Source organism: Podarcis muralis, chromosome 8, assembly GCF_964188315.1.
Source record: "Podarcis muralis chromosome 8, rPodMur119.hap1.1, whole genome shotgun sequence".
Taxonomy (NCBI): Eukaryota; Metazoa; Chordata; class Lepidosauria; order Squamata; family Lacertidae; genus Podarcis; species Podarcis muralis.
The window spans coordinates 72,044,581-72,063,064 of NC_135662.1; the positions used below are offsets into that span (position 1 = coordinate 72,044,581).

Here is an 18,484-nt window from a genome sequence, read left to right on the forward strand (position 1 = left end):
AGTGGTACCTCGGAAGTCTAACGGAATCCATTCCAGAAGTCCGTTTGACTTCCAAAACATTCAGAAAACAAGCCACAGCTCCTGAAGCCAATCAGAAGCCACATTGGACTTTCAGGTTCCAAAGAACGTTTGCACACCGGAACACTCATTTCTGGGTTTGCGGTGTTCGGGAGCCAAAATGTTTGACTCGCAAGGCATTCGGGATCCAATGTACAACTGTATCACAAGAACATCAAAGTTTCCATTGTCCCTCATTCCAAGGAAAGCAAACCCTTGATAAGTGTTTGGAACCCCTGGAATCTAACCCCACCCAGAGACTGGGGTGACGTGTAACAAAAAATTACATTTCCCCGAGCAATGGAAGAATTTTAGTGCCCAGTGAATTCTGTAACCTGCTATAAATCATGGGAAATGACCTGATTCAGTGACTGGGAATTCACTGCTTTGGTGTCTTCTGCTAGTGATATTTTGCATAAGCAAATAGATTCCAGTCTTGCCCGTTTAATGAGTGCTAAAGTGAGAAAGAGATAATAAACAATGATGCTGAATGTCAGCAGGGCAACATTTAACAAAATGAGAAGTCTGCTCAATGAGGCTAAGCAGTAAACAAGCAAACGTCTCCCTCTGTCTCATTACCCACTTACCTGGAAGTAAGAGTAACTGATTTGAAGCCATGACCAAAATAACGAGTGATTTATAATTTATTTGATTATAGTATAAATGTTTCCCGCTGGTAGCTAGGCAAATCATCCTGTGGTTTCCTCATTTCATACAAACACATAAAGAGCTAGTGGTGGATATAATATACACACAATTAGGGAGAATATTTCAGTACTAGCCAGAGGGTGGGGGGTAGAAATAAAATGATGTTTCTAAAAGCAAACAAGGTATAAATTTTGCCCGACATGAATGACTAAATGGGTAATGATGGATATGAAATAGTGAAGGTGCAAGGAAAATGGTAAGATGTGACAAACGGAAGGCTCCTGAGGATTGCAAGAACATGTTTTCTTCAATTAAAATATCTGCTGCCTAGAAGTAATATTACCCAGCCAGGTGATGATTGGGTTTCCCCCCCTAATGATGTCTACATTATGAATTGTTTGCAGAATTTTCATTGCCTTATTATTGAGGGGGGGGGGGATAATCTAGTAATAAAGGAAAAGACAGGAAATGAATGAGCACCCGGATATTTTCTTTCCCTCTATAAAAGCAGAACCATAAGGAGGAGAATCTTGAAGAGAAAAGGTCAGTGAATTTAGGGAGAGTGGTGTATGCTTTGGTGTGAACTGGAAATACAATTTACAATGAGTAAGCATTACAGAATTTAAAGAATTCCCACCTCCTGCAAACAGAGGAAAAAAGGAAATAAATTTGTCTCCAAAATCACTGCTTGTTGTCCACCTAGCTGAAACCACTGCTCAGGATCTGTTCACCTTCCTCCCCCTTTTTAACAATTTTATGTATAATTTTCATTTATATACATTACAACAATTATTTTGCCATTTTAACTTTCAACTCCCTTCCCCCTCTTTCTGCGGTTCCTTACATTTATTTCCGTCCTTTCCTGTGTACTCCAAATCTTCTTATCTTATTCCTTTATTCATCTACTCTAATATATATATATATATACTGCAGGTTTTTACAATAATCCTGCAAATGTCTTACTCTGTTTACAGTTTATTTGTAAATACTCAATGAGCCACTTCCATTCCTTTCTAAAATGTGTGTTGTCTTGATTTCTTATTCTTCCGGTACGTTTCACCATTTCTGTATACTCCTTTAGTTTCTGTATCCAATCTTATTTCGTTGGGACCTCTTCATCTTTCCATTTTGGGACAAATAACGTTCTTGCAGGGATCTGTTCACCTTTTTGATAACTTAGATGCTTTGTATGTGCACATACATCTGTACCCAGCAAGAACTAATTCCAACAAACACCAAAGGGGCTTTCAGCAAGGGGAGTGCAGCACTGTTGATTAATGATGGGTAGGACTAGCATAGAGACTTTTGTCACTCCCCCCAACTGACCCTCCTTGAACCCACATTTTTAACCCCTTCCCCACAGAGCATTTGGTCTCAGAAGAAGGGCAATGGCCATCACTGCTTCACCAAACTGACACAGCACACATGCCCTCCACCGTCTGGAGAAAGCCACTTAACTCCAATTATATTATATTTTGTTCTTTGGTAGATTTACAAAAATCAAAACACCAATAAATAAACCTTAGATGGTTTCTGGCTACATCACGAGTCAGTGGTGATAGCTCCTCAATGCCCTCTGCGGGTAGCAAGGAGGTTCAGGCAGGGGGAAAACAGGATTTATGAGGCAAAAACCATGACAATGTTGCCCAGTGGAGTCTGGGCAGCTCACTGCATCCCACTATGCTGCTCAAGCCTATGTCTGCCAACTTGAAAGGCAGAATGGGTACAACCTGGGAGTGTGTCCCTACCATGGATGAGCCTCCGTCTCCGTCTCCGGCATGATTTGTAGTTCCTCTATAATTTGGACAATTGGCATTAATCAAGAGGCGCTCCTGGACTGACATATGCTAACGGGCCGCAATCAGCTGCCGAAAGGACTGGGCTTCGCCCTTTGAAGGTATCTGAATGTTTTCTTTGAAGCTTGAGAATTCTTGCAACAGCTGGGAAAGGGGGAAGACAAGGTGCTTTGTGCTTTTTTATGCTTTTCAAATGGTCTCCTTTCTTCTTTTCCTTCCTTGCAAAATGAAAGAGATGTGTATAGCCATTGTTATGTTATTCTGTTTGTTACTTCGGAAAAGAGGGGGGAGGCTTTTGATTTGTGCTCAACAAGGTCTTTAACAAGGTTTTACTATGCCCTCCCCCCTCGACCGAGGCTGAATGGACTTTATTTAAAATTATTCCTGGACTGCTGTTGGAGGAATGCAGTGGGGGGAGGGAGATAATGAACTGCTGCTGAACAGATGTGGGAAATAGGCTGAATTTGAGAAAAGACCTTGCTTTTAACTGTGTGCTGAGGAAGAACTCCAGAGCAGAATTTTAATGGCAGAGTTTGGATGTGCATTCTGTGAGATTTATGGCTGCAGCTTGTACGCCGTAATAATTTGGAAAATTATTGTTTTTTAAATAGAAAAAAATAAACTTTAGAAAGGGGCAACATTAGACATGGATGTGGACTTGCAAAACATTTTTAAAAATCAAGACTCCTAGCGCTTTGTTCCACTCTCCCTTTTTTCTTGCTCTGGGTGGCCCTGCCCCCTGCCTGCTCCTCAGAGCCAACCCATCATGTGGGGCTGGACCTCAATGGTGGCTGCTTCTCCTCCTCCTCACCTGCTCTCCAGCAGTCCCTATGAGATGCCCAAGGGAGGAGACCAGAAGCAGAGGCCATGGAGAGGCAGCAGGGTGCTCCTTTGCAGCTGCCACGGTCGCTGCTCATGACAAGCACCAGCTCATCCTCTTCCCCACGCTCAGCAGAGACAGCACTGGTGGGAGAAATAGGGGCATTCCAGGATCAAATCAGTAGCCAGGGTGGCTTTCATAATTCCAGGACTGTCCCTGGAAAATTGGGACACTTGTAGGGTATGGACTACAACCCCATGGGCCTGTGACTGCTTCCACATGTTTTCAATGTGTACGGGAGTTGTTTATACCTTCTAAAAAGGGACGCGAGTAGCGCTGTGTTCTAAACCACTGAACCTCTTGGGCTTGCCGATCGGAAGGTCGGTGGTTCGAATCCCCGTCATGGAGTGAGCTCCCATTGCTCTGTCCCAGCTCCTGTTCCATTGCACCAGAAGCAGTTTAGTCATGCTGACCACATAACTCAGAAAGCTGTCTGTGGACAAACACCAGCTACCTGTGAGATGAGCTCCGAAACCCCATACTTGCCTTTGACTGGACTTAACCGTCCAGGGGTACTTTACCTTTTACCTTGTACCTTCTAACTCTGTTTTTGTGCTCGTGTGTGTACATGTAAGATTCTGTAAGTGTACATGCAGAACTATAAACATGCAGTTGTTTGTCTCTTGCAGGCACACTACCCTGGAAACTAATATTGGCTGAAACTTGCTTTTTTAAAAATATCAGTGATAAAATAGGAGCTGCCTCTGCACAATGTGTGAAAACACCCTTAAGATTAATTGTCCAGTACTAAAGCTTGCTGTCCTGAGTAATTAAAAATGAGTAAAATTGAATGATTAGCATGCTTTCAAGGGGAATTGGAGGATGCAATTTAGTAAGAAAATGAGGATAGGATAAAAATGGTACTGTACTACATCACAAGTTGTAAATGTTACAGTTGTGCTGCAGATATTTTAATAATGACATTGTAACAAACAAACAAAAAAGGGGGGGATCAGATAACCCCATGAAGATGTTTTTGACACAATTCCCCCCACAACATATGTGTTTATTGCTTGTGCTTTCAAATTATGGAGATTTTATTTTATTTTTTGGCAGCTTGTATGGGGTCTCATTGCGGGATGCTGACCCCCATTATCAGTTTTGGAAAGCATTGCTTTGTCTGTGTTGTGATGCTCACAATTATTGATAGGTATCAAGGCCTGTTCCTACACACACACACACACACACACACACACACACACACCAGTATGATTATTTTTCTTCTTTTCTCTCTCTTCATCTTTGAATTAGAGGGAACTTCAAAGTATGGCAACATAAATGAGTGAGAATTCAGTCTATTAAGGGTGAGACTTTAAGTGTCTGTTTGAAATACAGTGTAAAATTCTTCATCACCAAAGAGTTACTTTTAACACGCCTTTCAGTGTAAAGTTGGAATAAGTGATTCGCGGTACAAATGAGTGAAAGTTGGCACCAAGCTGAGTCACATTAAAAGTGAGATGTCATAGAAGAGATGGAGAGGGTATATGTCCTGCGAGGAGAATTATGAAGTGAAAAGAAAAAACGACCAAATGTGTGGCAAAGAAACAGAATATCTAGACTCACACACACACACAGTTCTGCTTCTGATTGTTGGGTAGCTCAAAGGCCATTTAATACACTACAAGGGAACAAATATGTTTCTATCTATGAATATAGATATAAGGAGAAGCCATGACCTGTATGGCGCATATGCCTGTGTGATTACACCGTCATTGCTGCAACTAAGGACTCAGTTATACAGCTGCAAATAAGACATTTTAAGAGTGTTGTAAAGTGCATTATACAAATGTGGCACTAGATGGCAATGGAGAGTTATGGCAAATTCAATATATTTTTCAATTTACAGTCATACCTCAGGTTAAATACGCTTCGAGTTGAACGCGTTTGAGTTGCGCTCCACTGCAGCCCGGAAGTAACGGAGCGTGTTACTTCTGGGTTTCGCCACTTGCGTATGCGCAGACGCTCAAAATGATGTCACGCGCATGCGCAGAAGCGGCCAAAAGCGACGTGCGCATGCACAGACATGCTGTCGCTAGATACGTTTACTTCTAGATGCGAACGGGGCTCTGGAATGGATCCCGTTCGTATCTAGAGGTACCACTGTATTTTTTTAAAAAGCATTTTCACAGTGTTTTTTATGTGTCTAGATTCCACCTAAGTATTTTTGACACCCTGAACTTAAGCCAGTAGTGACTGGGGTGGCTGGAAAGATTCGCAGAACTACCTACCCACCCCTAATAGAACTGAAATCGCTGCAGTTTGCCCCTGCATCCCCCTGTCCCATCCAGGCTAGCTGCTCCGAGGCCAGCGTTAGGTAGGGCGTCACACCCAAGCATATCAGCCACTTCTGGACTTAACAATCTAACAGAGGGAGCCCTCTTGACGCAGCCATATGCATTACTTCAGTTGTGCAAGACAGAACTATAATTTCTCCCTCACCAATCATCATCTGCCACCTCACAATGACTTCTACGTTCCTGATATGCTTGAGCACGAAACAAACAAACAACATGTCAGGGTGCTGTCAGGGGTGCCCAGCTGGTTGCCAAGAACAACAGTATAAAGTCAAGAAAAAGTTTCTTACCGTCCTTTTTTATTTCAGTCTTTACAGAGAGAGGCCATAGAACTCTGCCTTTTGGATTATGGTGTTGTCCCGAGTGAATCTCCACCCCTCCCTTCCTCATTTGTCATTCTCATCATCTCCTCTACGGGTGCTGCTACATGCCCTCTGTCTTTGAGCTCTTTGCTCTCCTACTTTTAAGGCTCGCCGGGTTCTAGGAGATTGGGATCTCTAATGACAGCGTGTCAGCCAGGTGTTGTTCTGCCTCTCCCATGATTTCCCAACTTTCCTCCTCATCTGCCTCTGAGCTGCTCAACCCCCTGTTGTAAATCTATACTGTCTTCCTCTTCCTCCTCCCTGGAAGGGTCAGGATGGGGATACGGTATCCACCATTCCTCCTCTGCCCAGTCCCTGACAATTAGTTTTCTGTAACAGTGGAAGCAGGTTTTCAGATTATACACAGCTCTTCTTCTGGCTTTGATTATGAGAGCAAAAAATAAACATCCAATAGTCTAGCTAGAAACAACGGGGTAGTCAGGCTGATGGTTACTTGGTTGCAGATGTTTACTGGCCATTGCTGTTGGCATGGAGATAGTCTAGGTTGAATGCAAACATGCCATTCTGATGTCATGTGTGATGTCACAAAGAGGATATGATTTAAGTCTTGGTAAAGCCAGAAACAGTTAACAGTCAGACTGCATCTCAGCCGTGTCAAGATGGATCTCAATAATAGGTGATAAATAGTTTTATTTGGGGAATATATTAACTTTTACTATTGGGGAAAAGTTTTAGATTGGTTTCCAGGTTGTACCCCATCAAGTTGAGGCCAATAAATATACATTCACAATCATGTACCCATCAAATAATCAGCTTTATGTTTGACTTTGGGACTGATTCATACAACCATATTGCCTTCACTCGATAGCAGCTTTTTCTCTGTATTTGAAAAAAAAAACCAACACCCAGAAGGAGAAGATAAGGAACCAGGAATAAGATTTGGATGAGTATGGTGAGGATCTAAGCTTTACAAGAGAGGGGGCTAGGAAGATGGCTTTGTGGTCCAGCATAGGAATGATGGGTGCTTCATATTATTCAATTCCTGTTCCACAAAGAAGAAGCCACAAAGTCTTTGGACTCTCTGCTCTCCTACTTTTAAGGTACACCGGGTTCTGGGAGATGGAGGGTCTGGAATGCTTTCTAATGTCAATGTGTCATTCAGGTGTTGTTCTGGCTCTCCCATGATTTCCCAACTCCCCCCCCCCCTCACCTTCCTCTGAGCTGCTACCTCCCTCAAACCCCTGTTGTAAATCTATATTGTCTTCCTCTTCCTCCTCCCCAGAAGGGTCAGGATGGGGAGGCTGTCTCCACTGCCCAGTCCCTGACACAAGAACCCACTTTGCCAATCCTGATTTTTGAAGAAGAGAAATACTCAGAGCACGTGCCATTTTGCATTGTAAACTTGCTTTGATCATGGCAGCCGCAGGGCTACAGACATAAAATGGATGCTGCTTCTGCTGCCCTGGTGCTAAACTGATTTAACGTGGGGATAGGTGTTATCCTGTTGCAGAAAAAGTAATACATTTTATAAAAATGTAGAAAATAATAAAGTGAGTTTCTGTAATCATATATATGCCAAGCTAGCCACCACCTGATTATTTTTAAAACTCTCTCTCTCTCTCTCTCTCTCTCACACACACACACACACACACACACAGAGAGAGAGAGAGAGAGAGAGAGAGAGAGAGTATCCTCCACCATACACTGACAACACACCTCTTCCCTTGGGAAAGAGAGCTTGACAGCAATATGACAGCAATCCCGAGGTACATGCGTACAGCCTTGGCAGGTACATCATAATTGGTGGGAAGGGGTGGAGATCTCTGAGAGCAGAACAGCAAGGTAATAATAATAATAATAATAATAATAATAATAATTTATTATTTATATCCTGCTCATCTGACTGGGTTTCCTCAGCTACTCTGGGTGGCTTCCAACAAAATATTAAAAATACAATAAACCATCAGACATTAAAACTTCTCTAAACAGAGTTGCCTTCACATGTCTTCTAAAAGTCAGATAGTTGTTTATTTCCTTGATATCTGATGGGAGGTCTTTCCACAGAACAGGCAACACTACCGAGAAGGCCCTCTGCCTGGTAAAAGGTAAAAAGGCAAGGGTAAAGGACCCCTAGATGGTTAAGTCCAGTCAAAAGCAACTATGAGGTGCAGCACTCATCTCACTTTCAGGCAAAGGAAGCCGGCGTTTGTTCGCAGACAGCTTTCCGGGTCATGTGGCCAGCATGACAAATTCGCTTCTGGACACGATGATGGAAACCAGAGCGCACGGAAACGCCATTTACCTTCCCTCTGCAGCAGTACCTATTTATCTACTTGCACTGATGTGCTTTCGAACTGCCAGGTTGGCAGGAGCTTGGACAGAGCAACGGGAGCTCACCCCATTGCGGGGATTCAAACTGCCGACCTTCCAATTGGCAATCCTAAGAGGCTCAGTGGTTTAGACCACAGCGCCACCTGCATCCCTTTATCATTCTGGTAGTGGAAATCAGACATCTTGAGATGTCCATCTCTCAAGCAGTGCTCATACCAGCTATTCTTTGCTGAAGTTTGGTGTAAGCATCTAGGCTTGCCCCTTATCCCATATGATACAGGATTGTCCCATTTTTCAATGACCCTCAGGGTCCCTTCCCAGTACAATTCTATGAATATGCTATGTCCTGTATTGATACAGTTTTGTCCTGAATTTTAGGTCTTCTCTCCCTCGCTCATGCACTCTCTCTCTCTCTCTCTCTCTCTCTCTCTGCCAAGTTAGGGATCCTCTCCAAATGCATCTGTTTGAAAGGATGTGCAAAAGATCATGCATTTAAACTCTGGATAGCTGAGCACAGACAGTTTTACAAAATCATGTAAAATGCCACACACGTCCATGTGCGACAAATTCGAGAGAGGCCATCCTCTTAGGCTGCAATAGATTGCAATGAATTGCTTTGGTCACTCAGCACCAGATTGGGGGGGGGGGTGTCCCCCAATCATCCTGCCCTGCTCTGTCCTATATTTTCCCAGAACAAAGGTGGCAATCTTAGAACATACCTTTCTTTTTGCTGCTTGGATGCAGCTGAGACAACCAAGCTCCAGTCAGCTTGTTGGATTACCAAGCCTCCCCTGCCGACAAGGCAGTCCCAGAGGATTAAGGGGCAGCATCTCGACACCAGGGACTCAGCTAAGGTAAAAGGTAAAGGTACCCCTGCCCTTACGGGCCAGTCTTGACAGACTCTAGGGTTGTGCGCCCATCTCACTCAAGAGGCCGGGGGCCAGCGCTGTCCAGAGACACTTCCGCGTCACGTGGCCAGCGTGACATCGCTGCTCTGGCGAGCCAGAGCCGCACACGGAAACGCCGTTTACCTTCCCGCTAGTAAGCGGTCCCTATTTATCTCCTTGCACCCGGGGGTGCTTTCGAACTGCTAGGTTGGCAGGCGCTGGGACTGAACAACGGGAGCGCACCCCGCCGCAGGGATTCGAACCGCTGACCTTTCGCCGACCTTTCAGTCAGCAAGCCCTAGGCGCTGAGGCTTTTACCCACAGCGCCACCCGCGTCCCCCTGCCGACAAGGCAGTCCCAGAGGATTAAGGGGCAGCATCTCGACACCAGGGACTCAGCTACACAGCTGCAAATAAAACGTTTTAAATGTGTTTTAAGTGCAATATACAATGTGACACTAGATGGCGATGGTGAGCCTTATGGAAAATTCAATGTATTTTTAAAAGCGCTTTTTTAAAAAAAGCATTTTCAGAATGGTTTTTATGTGCCTGTAGATTCCACCCGGGTCAGAGGCAAGGATTTACCACAGGAGGCAAGCACATTCGAAAAGATCTATGCCGATGGGAAGAAAAAAGCTTGACAATTTAAATATGATTTGGGAAGCGCTTAAAACAACCGGCATCAAGAGAATTGAATATTCTGAAAAGGATGAAAAATTAATTTAGAAAGCATAGTAAAAAAAATAAAAAAAATACATTTTCTAGCCGCTGTGTCACTTTTCAGATCTCTACTGAACTTAAATATGCAAGAACCCATTTCATGCAATCTCCTTCCTGACGTTATGAAGCATTTATGAGTCACAACACTTAAATAGTTTTCATCTTAACAACACTATGTTAGATCACACCAATTAATATATTCATAGGGAAGAACCATATGTTATTACTGGAATGCAGGGCTATCACGTTCAGTAATTGCGGTTGCTGTAGGTGAAGTCCCGATGATAAAGAAATGAATGTGGGAAATGAATGTGCAAAATATTCAGATTTATTCAAATTTCCGGAGAGGAAGATGTGGTGTTGACTGCTGAAGAATGGAATGCTACCATTGGGGAGAGAAGAAAGGAATTCATTGCAATAACAGTTTGCAAAATATCCGAGACAGATATAAAAACAAAACCACATCTTTACAGCAGATCATTTTGGGAAACAAAATTGCTAAGTGAAACAGATGTCTTTTCCTTTCTCAGCTTGGCTGACATAAATCGCAGATGCCCATTAGCCAAAAGACGTGTGTGAACATTTTACGTGTAAGACAGAAAATGAGAACTTCACTGTTATTTGTGAGCTCCCTGCTCCTTCTGACAGCTTAATTCCCCCCTTTTGTTTTGTTGTTGTTCTGACAGAGAAAGAAAATAGTTGTGTGTTTTTTAAATCTGAACTAGTAAATAGATAGTACTAGCAGTAAATAATCACAATAATGATTATAATTAGGGGCTCGGCATTGTGGCCCACTGGCAAATGAAATTTATATTTTGGTGTGATCTCTTGATCTCCTTGGGTGAGATCTCTGAATGACCAGATTGTTCAAGGTTCCATGACTTCAGGGACTGTTATGAGATCACCGCCTTGCAGCCAGTTTCGTGGCTATTCCTACTACTGAATCTATGCAGTTTGGTCTTCACTGACAGAGATCCGTCAAAGAGGATGCTATTCTGTTGAGGAGCACTCAAAGATACAATGCACCCCCGAGCAGTCACTGCAATAACCCTACCTGTCATAGTTATAGCTATTTTGCAGAAAGGAGGATGTGGTTCTTCAGCTTTATTGGTAGTAGGGCACTGATATGCCCTCTGCTCTCTAATAATGTGCATACATCAGAAGGTAAAGGACTCCTGGATGGTTAAGTCCAGTCAAAGCTGACTATGGGGTTGTGGTGCTCATCTCGCTTCAGGCCGAGGGAGCCGGCGTTTGTCCACAGACAGCTTTCCAGGTTATGTGACCAGCATGACTAAACTGCTTCTGGTGCAATAGAACACCATGATGGGCATGGAAACGACGTCTACCTTCCCGCCACAGCGATACCTATTTCTCTACTTGCACTGGCATGTTTTCGAACCACTAGGTTGGCAGAAGCTGGAACAGAGCAACGGGAGCTCACCTCGTCACAGGGATTTGAACTGCCGGCCTTCTGAATGACAAGCCCAAGAAGCTCAGTGGTTTAGACCACAGTCTAAGATGGCCAATGGGCACTTTATGTTGTACCCAAAGAACCAATTTCCTTCTTTCATTGAATTGAGTTGAGGGAGGAAATATACCTGCTTTCCCATGTATGACATGTTGACAAGCTGTCTTTGTACTTGCCTCCCCAGAGTTAAAATGATCAGAAAGGGTGAACAGGCACAGGGGAAGAAAAGCTTCTCTACCCATTACAGAATGACCTCCAAGGAACATAAAGAACCTCCACAAACAGCGCCATCACCACCGCTGCTCCTGAATAAAATTTAACAGCCTGGGTTCTAAGTTAGGTCAATGCTGCACATATCACAGTCATGAGAAGGAAACTAAAAAAAGAACTTGGTGGGTTTGACAAAAGCCGGCTAATGAGTTTGTGGCTGAGGTGAACTTTGAACTGAGGTCTTTCAAACCCACGCTCTTATAGAGATCTATACTGGGAAGAAAGAGGTGCATGAAAATCTACCTCAGGAAGGGGGGGGATCAAATCATCCTTACCTTATGGGGAAAGATACCAACGCTAACAGAATGGCAAAATAAATTATTGGACTATGTGGAAATGGCTCAACTAACAAATAGGTTAAGAGGTAACACCAAACAATTATTTTCTCAAAAATGGGAAATGTTTAAGAGATACTTACAAAAAAATAACAGCAACATATTATTTATGGTAGTGTTTAAATGACCCTTGTGTACATAAAATATTAAGAAATAAAGGAAAATCAGTACACTAGGTTGCAAGAAAGTATTAGAAAGTATATTAAATGTAAGATAATAATTATAAGTACATTCAAAATCACAAATGTCAACTATATCAGGGAATGATGGGAAGTCTATATTTATTTTACTTCAGTTTGTTGTTGTTTTGTTGTTTTATTTTATTTTATGTACCATTATATGAGTCTAGCTTAGCTGAAATCTAAGTGGAATTAGGAGATCTAATTTACATTCTAAGTTAAACTAATTTAAGAATATATATATAGTATGTACATGTATGGGTGAAGTTAAATCTGTAATGACATTAATGAATTTCATTAATAAAAGACACAATGGCAATAAATAAATAAATAAATCATCATCCTTACCTTATGGTTGAAAAGGTGATCAAAGGCTGTTGTCGTTGGGGAGGGTCCTGCTCTGAATCTGGCCAGGCAGGGGGAGACCCCAGAGGACAGTCTCTGCCATTTCTTCCCAAGCAGTGGGAAAAGACCAGCAGTGCTTCTTGTTTGCCAAGAGCTCACTATAAAGGAAGCATGGGGGATGCCAAGGAGGTGGCAGATCTGACCTCCAAGGAGCTGTCCCTGTGGCAGTGGGCGATGCATTCCCTGGAGGCTAGATCTACTGCCCTTGTGGATCCTGCTGCCCGAGGCGATCACCTCACCTTGCCTCATGGGTGGGATGGCCCTGACAGTGGATGTGGGACAAGAGCAGGGGTCAGCAAACTTTTTCAGCAGGGGCCCGGTCCACTGTCCCTCCGACCTTGTGGGGGGGCCGGACTATATTTTGAAAAATAATACAGTGGTGCCCCGCAAGACGAATGCCTCACAAGACGAATGCCTCGCAAGACGAAAAACTCGCTAGACGGAAGAGTTTTCCGTTTTTTGAGGTGCTTCGCAAGACGAATTTCCCTATGGGCTTGCTTCGCAAGACGAAACGTCTTGCGAGTTCTTGCGAGTTTGTTTCCTTTTTCTTAAAGCCGCTAAGCCGTTAATAGCCGCTAGGCCGTTAATAGCTGCTAAGCCGCTAAGCCGCTAATAGCCGCTAATAGCCGCTAAGCCGCTAATAGCCGTGCTTCGCAAGACGAAAAAACCGCAAGACGAAGAGACTCGCGGAACGGATTAATTTCGTCTTGCGAGGCACCACTGTAATGAACGAATTCCTATGCCCCACAAATAACACAGAGATGCATTTTAAATAAAAGGACACATTCTACTCATGTAAAAACATGCTGATTCCCGGACTGTCCATGGGCCAGATTTAGAAGGCGATTGGGCCAGATCCGGCCCCCGGGCCTTAGTTTGCCTACCCATGGACTAGAGGAAGCCTTATGTCATAAAGGTGTGGCTAGAGGCATGGCCTGCAGCTTCTTTCTCCATGTTAGCTCTTCATCTGGTGATAGGACAACATCTGTATCCGGATGTGATGCCAGATGTGGATGTTGCTTAGAGCTGGCTCTGGAAAAAAACACGTCTTGCTGCTTGGTGCCAGTGGGCACATTCTGAAGACCGCTTCCTTTCTTCCAGGGTTGCTCTTTAAACATCTGGAAATGACCTGCAGCAAAGATTTGAGCAGATTTTTCCCCGTATGCCCCATTTGGAAGGCTGGGCAAATGCGGATTCTGATTTGTTTAAAGTGAAGGCTCTGCCAAAACCTCAGTTGATGATGTTGTTGTTGGTGGAGGAGATAAGTTATTATTGGACACGGCTGATGTTACTGGGTCCTGAAACCTGTGGTTATTTCAAAATACAGCACTGGTTATAAAATAGTTGAGACAGCAAGAGGTATCAATGTAGTCCGCCCCCCCGTCCCTATCCCATCCTTCATCTCAAAACTGAATTAATGATTGTGTGATTAATTTCTATATTGGCTGATATGACTGAAGATGATCATGCAAATCACTGCTCCAGTTTTTGATTAGCGTTCCTCTGTTCTTAATCGAAGTTGCAAGGTGGGATGGGGGCAGCCCCTCAAAGAATCTGGTCTTTTTTAAAAAGCCTGCAATGGTTTCTTCACTCATTATAGGTTTTCTGATATATTCTCTCCCCCCCCCCCATAAGGTTGATACATATTTCCTTAAGCACATTATCCAGGATGCATTTTATAGCATGCAAATGCCTAGCAGATTGCTTACACACAGAAAAAGTTGTTGCTGCTGTTAACATTTAAATATAATGAAATCAGTATGCAAATATGATCATTAGGGACATAACCGTATGGCTGATTATTTGTATGGGGGGGGGGAACCCCAGATTGTTTGCTTGAACTTGCTTGATGCACATCAAATGAAAGTTACATTCTTTCTTCTGCATGTATTTCTTCCTGCATCAGTGTTACTAATGTGAGATGAAATCGGTCTCCTTGGCGTAAATTCCATTTTGAGTTGAGCCCATTAAATCTTTAATCCTGTTCACACTTATCTGGGAAGGAAGTTCCATTGAACTCTATGGTGCTTATTTCCGAGTAGACAGGTGTAGAAAACATTAAAGATTTGTCCTTTCTCACTGTCAAATACTTTTTTATTGTATTGATGCATGAAAAGCTCATAAAATGGGGAAAAGAATGCTGCCACATTCTCATGAAGGTATCGGATATGGAAAGATGCCTTAGATCTTAAGATATGCTGAGTAGCAGAAGATGCATGAGGTTGATGGCAAAGAACAGCTGAATTTGAGGAAGGGTTCTGATACATTTCCAGGGACCTCCATTTTGAAAAATTAAGGGAATTGGGTTTGCAGACTGCATTCATACAACACTTTATTCCGTTTTCCTGATATTTCCTTCCTTGAAGGTTTCCACATTTGATGTGATCTTTCTCAGAACATCAGAACCCCTCCTGAAAATCTAGTGCAGGCATCCCTAAACTCGGTCCTCCAGATGTTTTGGGACTACGTTTCCCACCATCCCTGACCACTGGCCCTGTTAACTAGGAATGATGGGAGTTGTAGTTCCAAAACATCTGGAGGGCCAAGTTTGGGGATGCCTGATCTAGTGGAATTTAGTGGAAGTTTACTGCTCACTTCTGTGTTAATTGGTTTTTGAAAAAAAATCAATTTGCAATGCCATTATCTCAGAAAAATGTGCGAGCTTTTCACTGTAATTTCATGGGAGGAAATTTGGGCCGGTATTCTGGCATGCAGTTCTAATGAGCAGGAAGGGGACAGTTAACCTCAAACTAAGGGTGTTTGGCCTATCCTAGTGCTGCGTCTTATTTTATTTTTGGCACTACATTCAAATTCATTGAAGCCTTGGAGGGTTAAAATATTTTGGCTGTGGGTCCAGATCAGGCCCGTAGGTGGAATAATAAATTTAATAAATGATAATGATGATGATGATGATGATGATGATGATGATGACGACGACAGAGATGGAAAGTTCTCTAGGTTCAACCCCTTGAAGTTCACCACTATATTATTACCAGTAGGTAATCCAGAATCTGACTGGAAACCTCTAACCAAAGTAGTCTTTTTACTATCAAGAGGTTTCTCCCCCCAAATGCTTACCCTAAATCCCCTTTCTTGTTATTTGAACCTATTCGTTTGTGCCCTACCCTATGGAGGTACTTACAACAAATCTGCTTCCACATCTATGTGGCAGACCTTCAGATATTTGAAGATCATATTGCCTCTTAATAATCACTTGTCCAGGAATAATATCTCCCCCCTTCAATTTTTCCTCATAGGACTCAAACTCTGAGCCCCTAACCAGCTTTGTCACTATCCCCTGGTCATACTTTATTTATCCCCTGTTCCACTTTATAGGGATCCTTGAACTGTGTTGCCCAAAACTTGACACAGTACTCCAAGTGAGGTCTGACCAAGCTGTTAGAAGAATAACAGAGGGGAGATTTTTTTCCCCTTTGTAAAATAAAATGTGTCTCTATGGACAGGAGGGGAAACCTGTGGCTCTCTGTTTTCAGATTACAACTAAACTCATGCTGACTAGGACTGTTGGGATGTGAAGTCTAACCACATATAACTACAACTAATCCAGAATGCGGTAGCTAGACTGGTGACTGTGAGCGGCCGCTGAGACCATATAACACCAGTCCTGAAAGACCTACAATGGCTCCCAGTACGTTTCTGAGCACAATTCAAAGTGTTGGTGCTGACTTTTAAACGGCCTTGGCCCTGTATCCCTGAAGGAGCATCTCCACCCCGATTGTTCTGCCTGGACACTGAGGTCCAATGCTGAAGGCCTTCTGGTGGTTCCCTCACTGCAAGAAGTGAAGCTACAGGGAACCAGGCAGAGGGCCTTCTCCGTAGCAGCGCCCACCCTGTGGAACGCTCACCCATCAGATGTCAAGGAAATAAACAACCATCTGAGTTTTAGAAGACACCTGAAGGGAACCCTGTTTAGGGAGGTTTTTAATGTTTGATGTTTTATCACTTTATTATTAATAATATTTTGTTGAGAGCCACTCAGAGTGGCCGGGGAAACCCAGCCAGATGGACTATATATAATTAATCTGGAGGACCATACTGATGGAGACACTGCTATTGTCTACTAGGAATGAAAAGTCTCAGGTCATGGTCCTCTTGGCTCTGCCCTCTGAATTCTGTTAATAAGCAATGCCTGAGATGGAAGCTGGGACATTCTGCATGCAGAACATGTGTTCAGCCATACTTGAAACAGCTTTATGAATCACTAACCAGCTTCAGCTCTTTGGGAGATAGCACTGTTTGGTGAATGAGAAAGCCGAGGAAATATATTAACCTTAAGATCACAGGCAGAGCACCTAGGGAGACTGCAAGATTCTCCATAAGATTTTGTTCCCCATTTGCTCTTTGGGAAGAAATAACAAGCTTTCTTTCAAAAAATTTGCAGTTCCGGCACTAGTTATGCAGCTTTTCTTAATTATCACATACCCCGCCTTGTCCTTTATCTGTTTAGAGAATTTACAACTAACACAACAGGTTGTGAATGTTTAATAGATTCTTTTCCAAGGGAAGAAAAGGTCAGCATTACCATAAAATTCTTCTTTAAGATTTGTGACAGAAATGTTCCACAGCACGGAACAGGTGTTGCCGGAGAAACTAAAATCTGCCATGGGAGCTGAGCTCTTAACGAATATTCTGTGCATTATTGGGAAATGAGAATTTTAATGCTCTACGCACACACTTGGTGATGTATTGAGTCAGCATAAATTGAAAGGGACTTGGCTTTGTCAATGCATATTTTGTTTGAAGCAACTTGTGTGACTCACTGTCTTCTGAAGAAGTGGACCCATTTTATTAAATACCCCCCTCTCTCTCTCTCTCTCTCCTCCCACCACCCAACCCTAGCTTCACTCTGACCAGGACAAAGGAGATGGGTCCCTCAAGTACATTTTGTCAGGAGATGGAGCTGGCACTCTTTTTGTTATTGATGAGCGAACAGGTGACATTCATGCCACACGAAGAATTGACAGGGAAGAGAAAGCTTACTACACCCTACGTGCCCAGGCTATTAACAGGAGAACACTCAGGCCGGTGGAGCCTGAATCAGAGTTTGTCATCAAAATCCATGACATCAATGACAACGAACCAACATTTCCTGAAGAAGTTTACACCGCAAGTGTTCCTGAAATGTCAGTTGTTGGTGAGTGTTACATTCAAATGGAAATAAATGTCTGCAAAGGTGAGATGCCACATATGTTCTGTTCTTGTAAATTCAGGCAGCCAGGGTGGGAATTGCGTTTTTCAGGGGAGATGCCATAAATTAGGTCTTTTCTTTTCTTTTTAAGGAAAAACAGTGGAATGGAATGGAATGAGGAACTGCATTATCTAGATCAGTGGTTCTTAACCTTTTTTTGGGCCATGCCCCACCTGTCTCTAAAATTCTGATGCCCCCCCCCCAGTGACATATAATTCTTATTATTCAAAAAATGGACTCCTATTCACGTGGAGGAAGCCTAAAAGGCCATTCACTGTTAATAACTCATTCTCAAATCGCCCCCCCCCTTAAAAATCAAATCACCCTCCCTTAAAAATCAAATTGCCCCCCTGTGGGGCATGTGCCCCACATTGGGAACCACAGATCTAGATCCATAGTTTTCAATGTTTTTGGATCTGGGATCCACTTTTAACCCAAACATGTATTTGGGGACACACTTCATATCCTTATGGTAGTAGTGCTGCTGTTGTGATGCATTTTATATCCATTATGGATCCCTGCCTATTACTTGTATCCCATTGATCTATATTCTCCATTAAAAGTGAAGGAACAGTGGATAATTTGAGGCTAAACAGCTAGTTGGGAGAACGACTGTGATTAAAACTTAGTGAGAATCCATCACTCCACAGTGGTTACTAATGAATAAATGTACATACTAGAAT

At 43.0% G+C, this 18,484-nt stretch overlaps 1 protein-coding gene across 4 annotated transcripts in view; it reads left to right on the forward strand.

Moving 5' to 3' along the window:
• Nucleotides 1–18,484, forward strand: part of CDH10 (cadherin 10) — a 128,176-nt gene that overhangs the window by 70,152 nt on the left and 39,540 nt on the right. For all 4 annotated transcript variants that reach the window (XM_028737928.2, XM_028737929.2, XM_028737925.2 and 1 more), the window contains one exon: nucleotides 17,453–17,747. In XM_028737928.2, coding sequence (XP_028593761.2) covers nucleotides 17,453–17,747 — 295 coding nt within the window. The remainder of the gene's footprint in view (nucleotides 1–17,452; nucleotides 17,748–18,484) is intronic.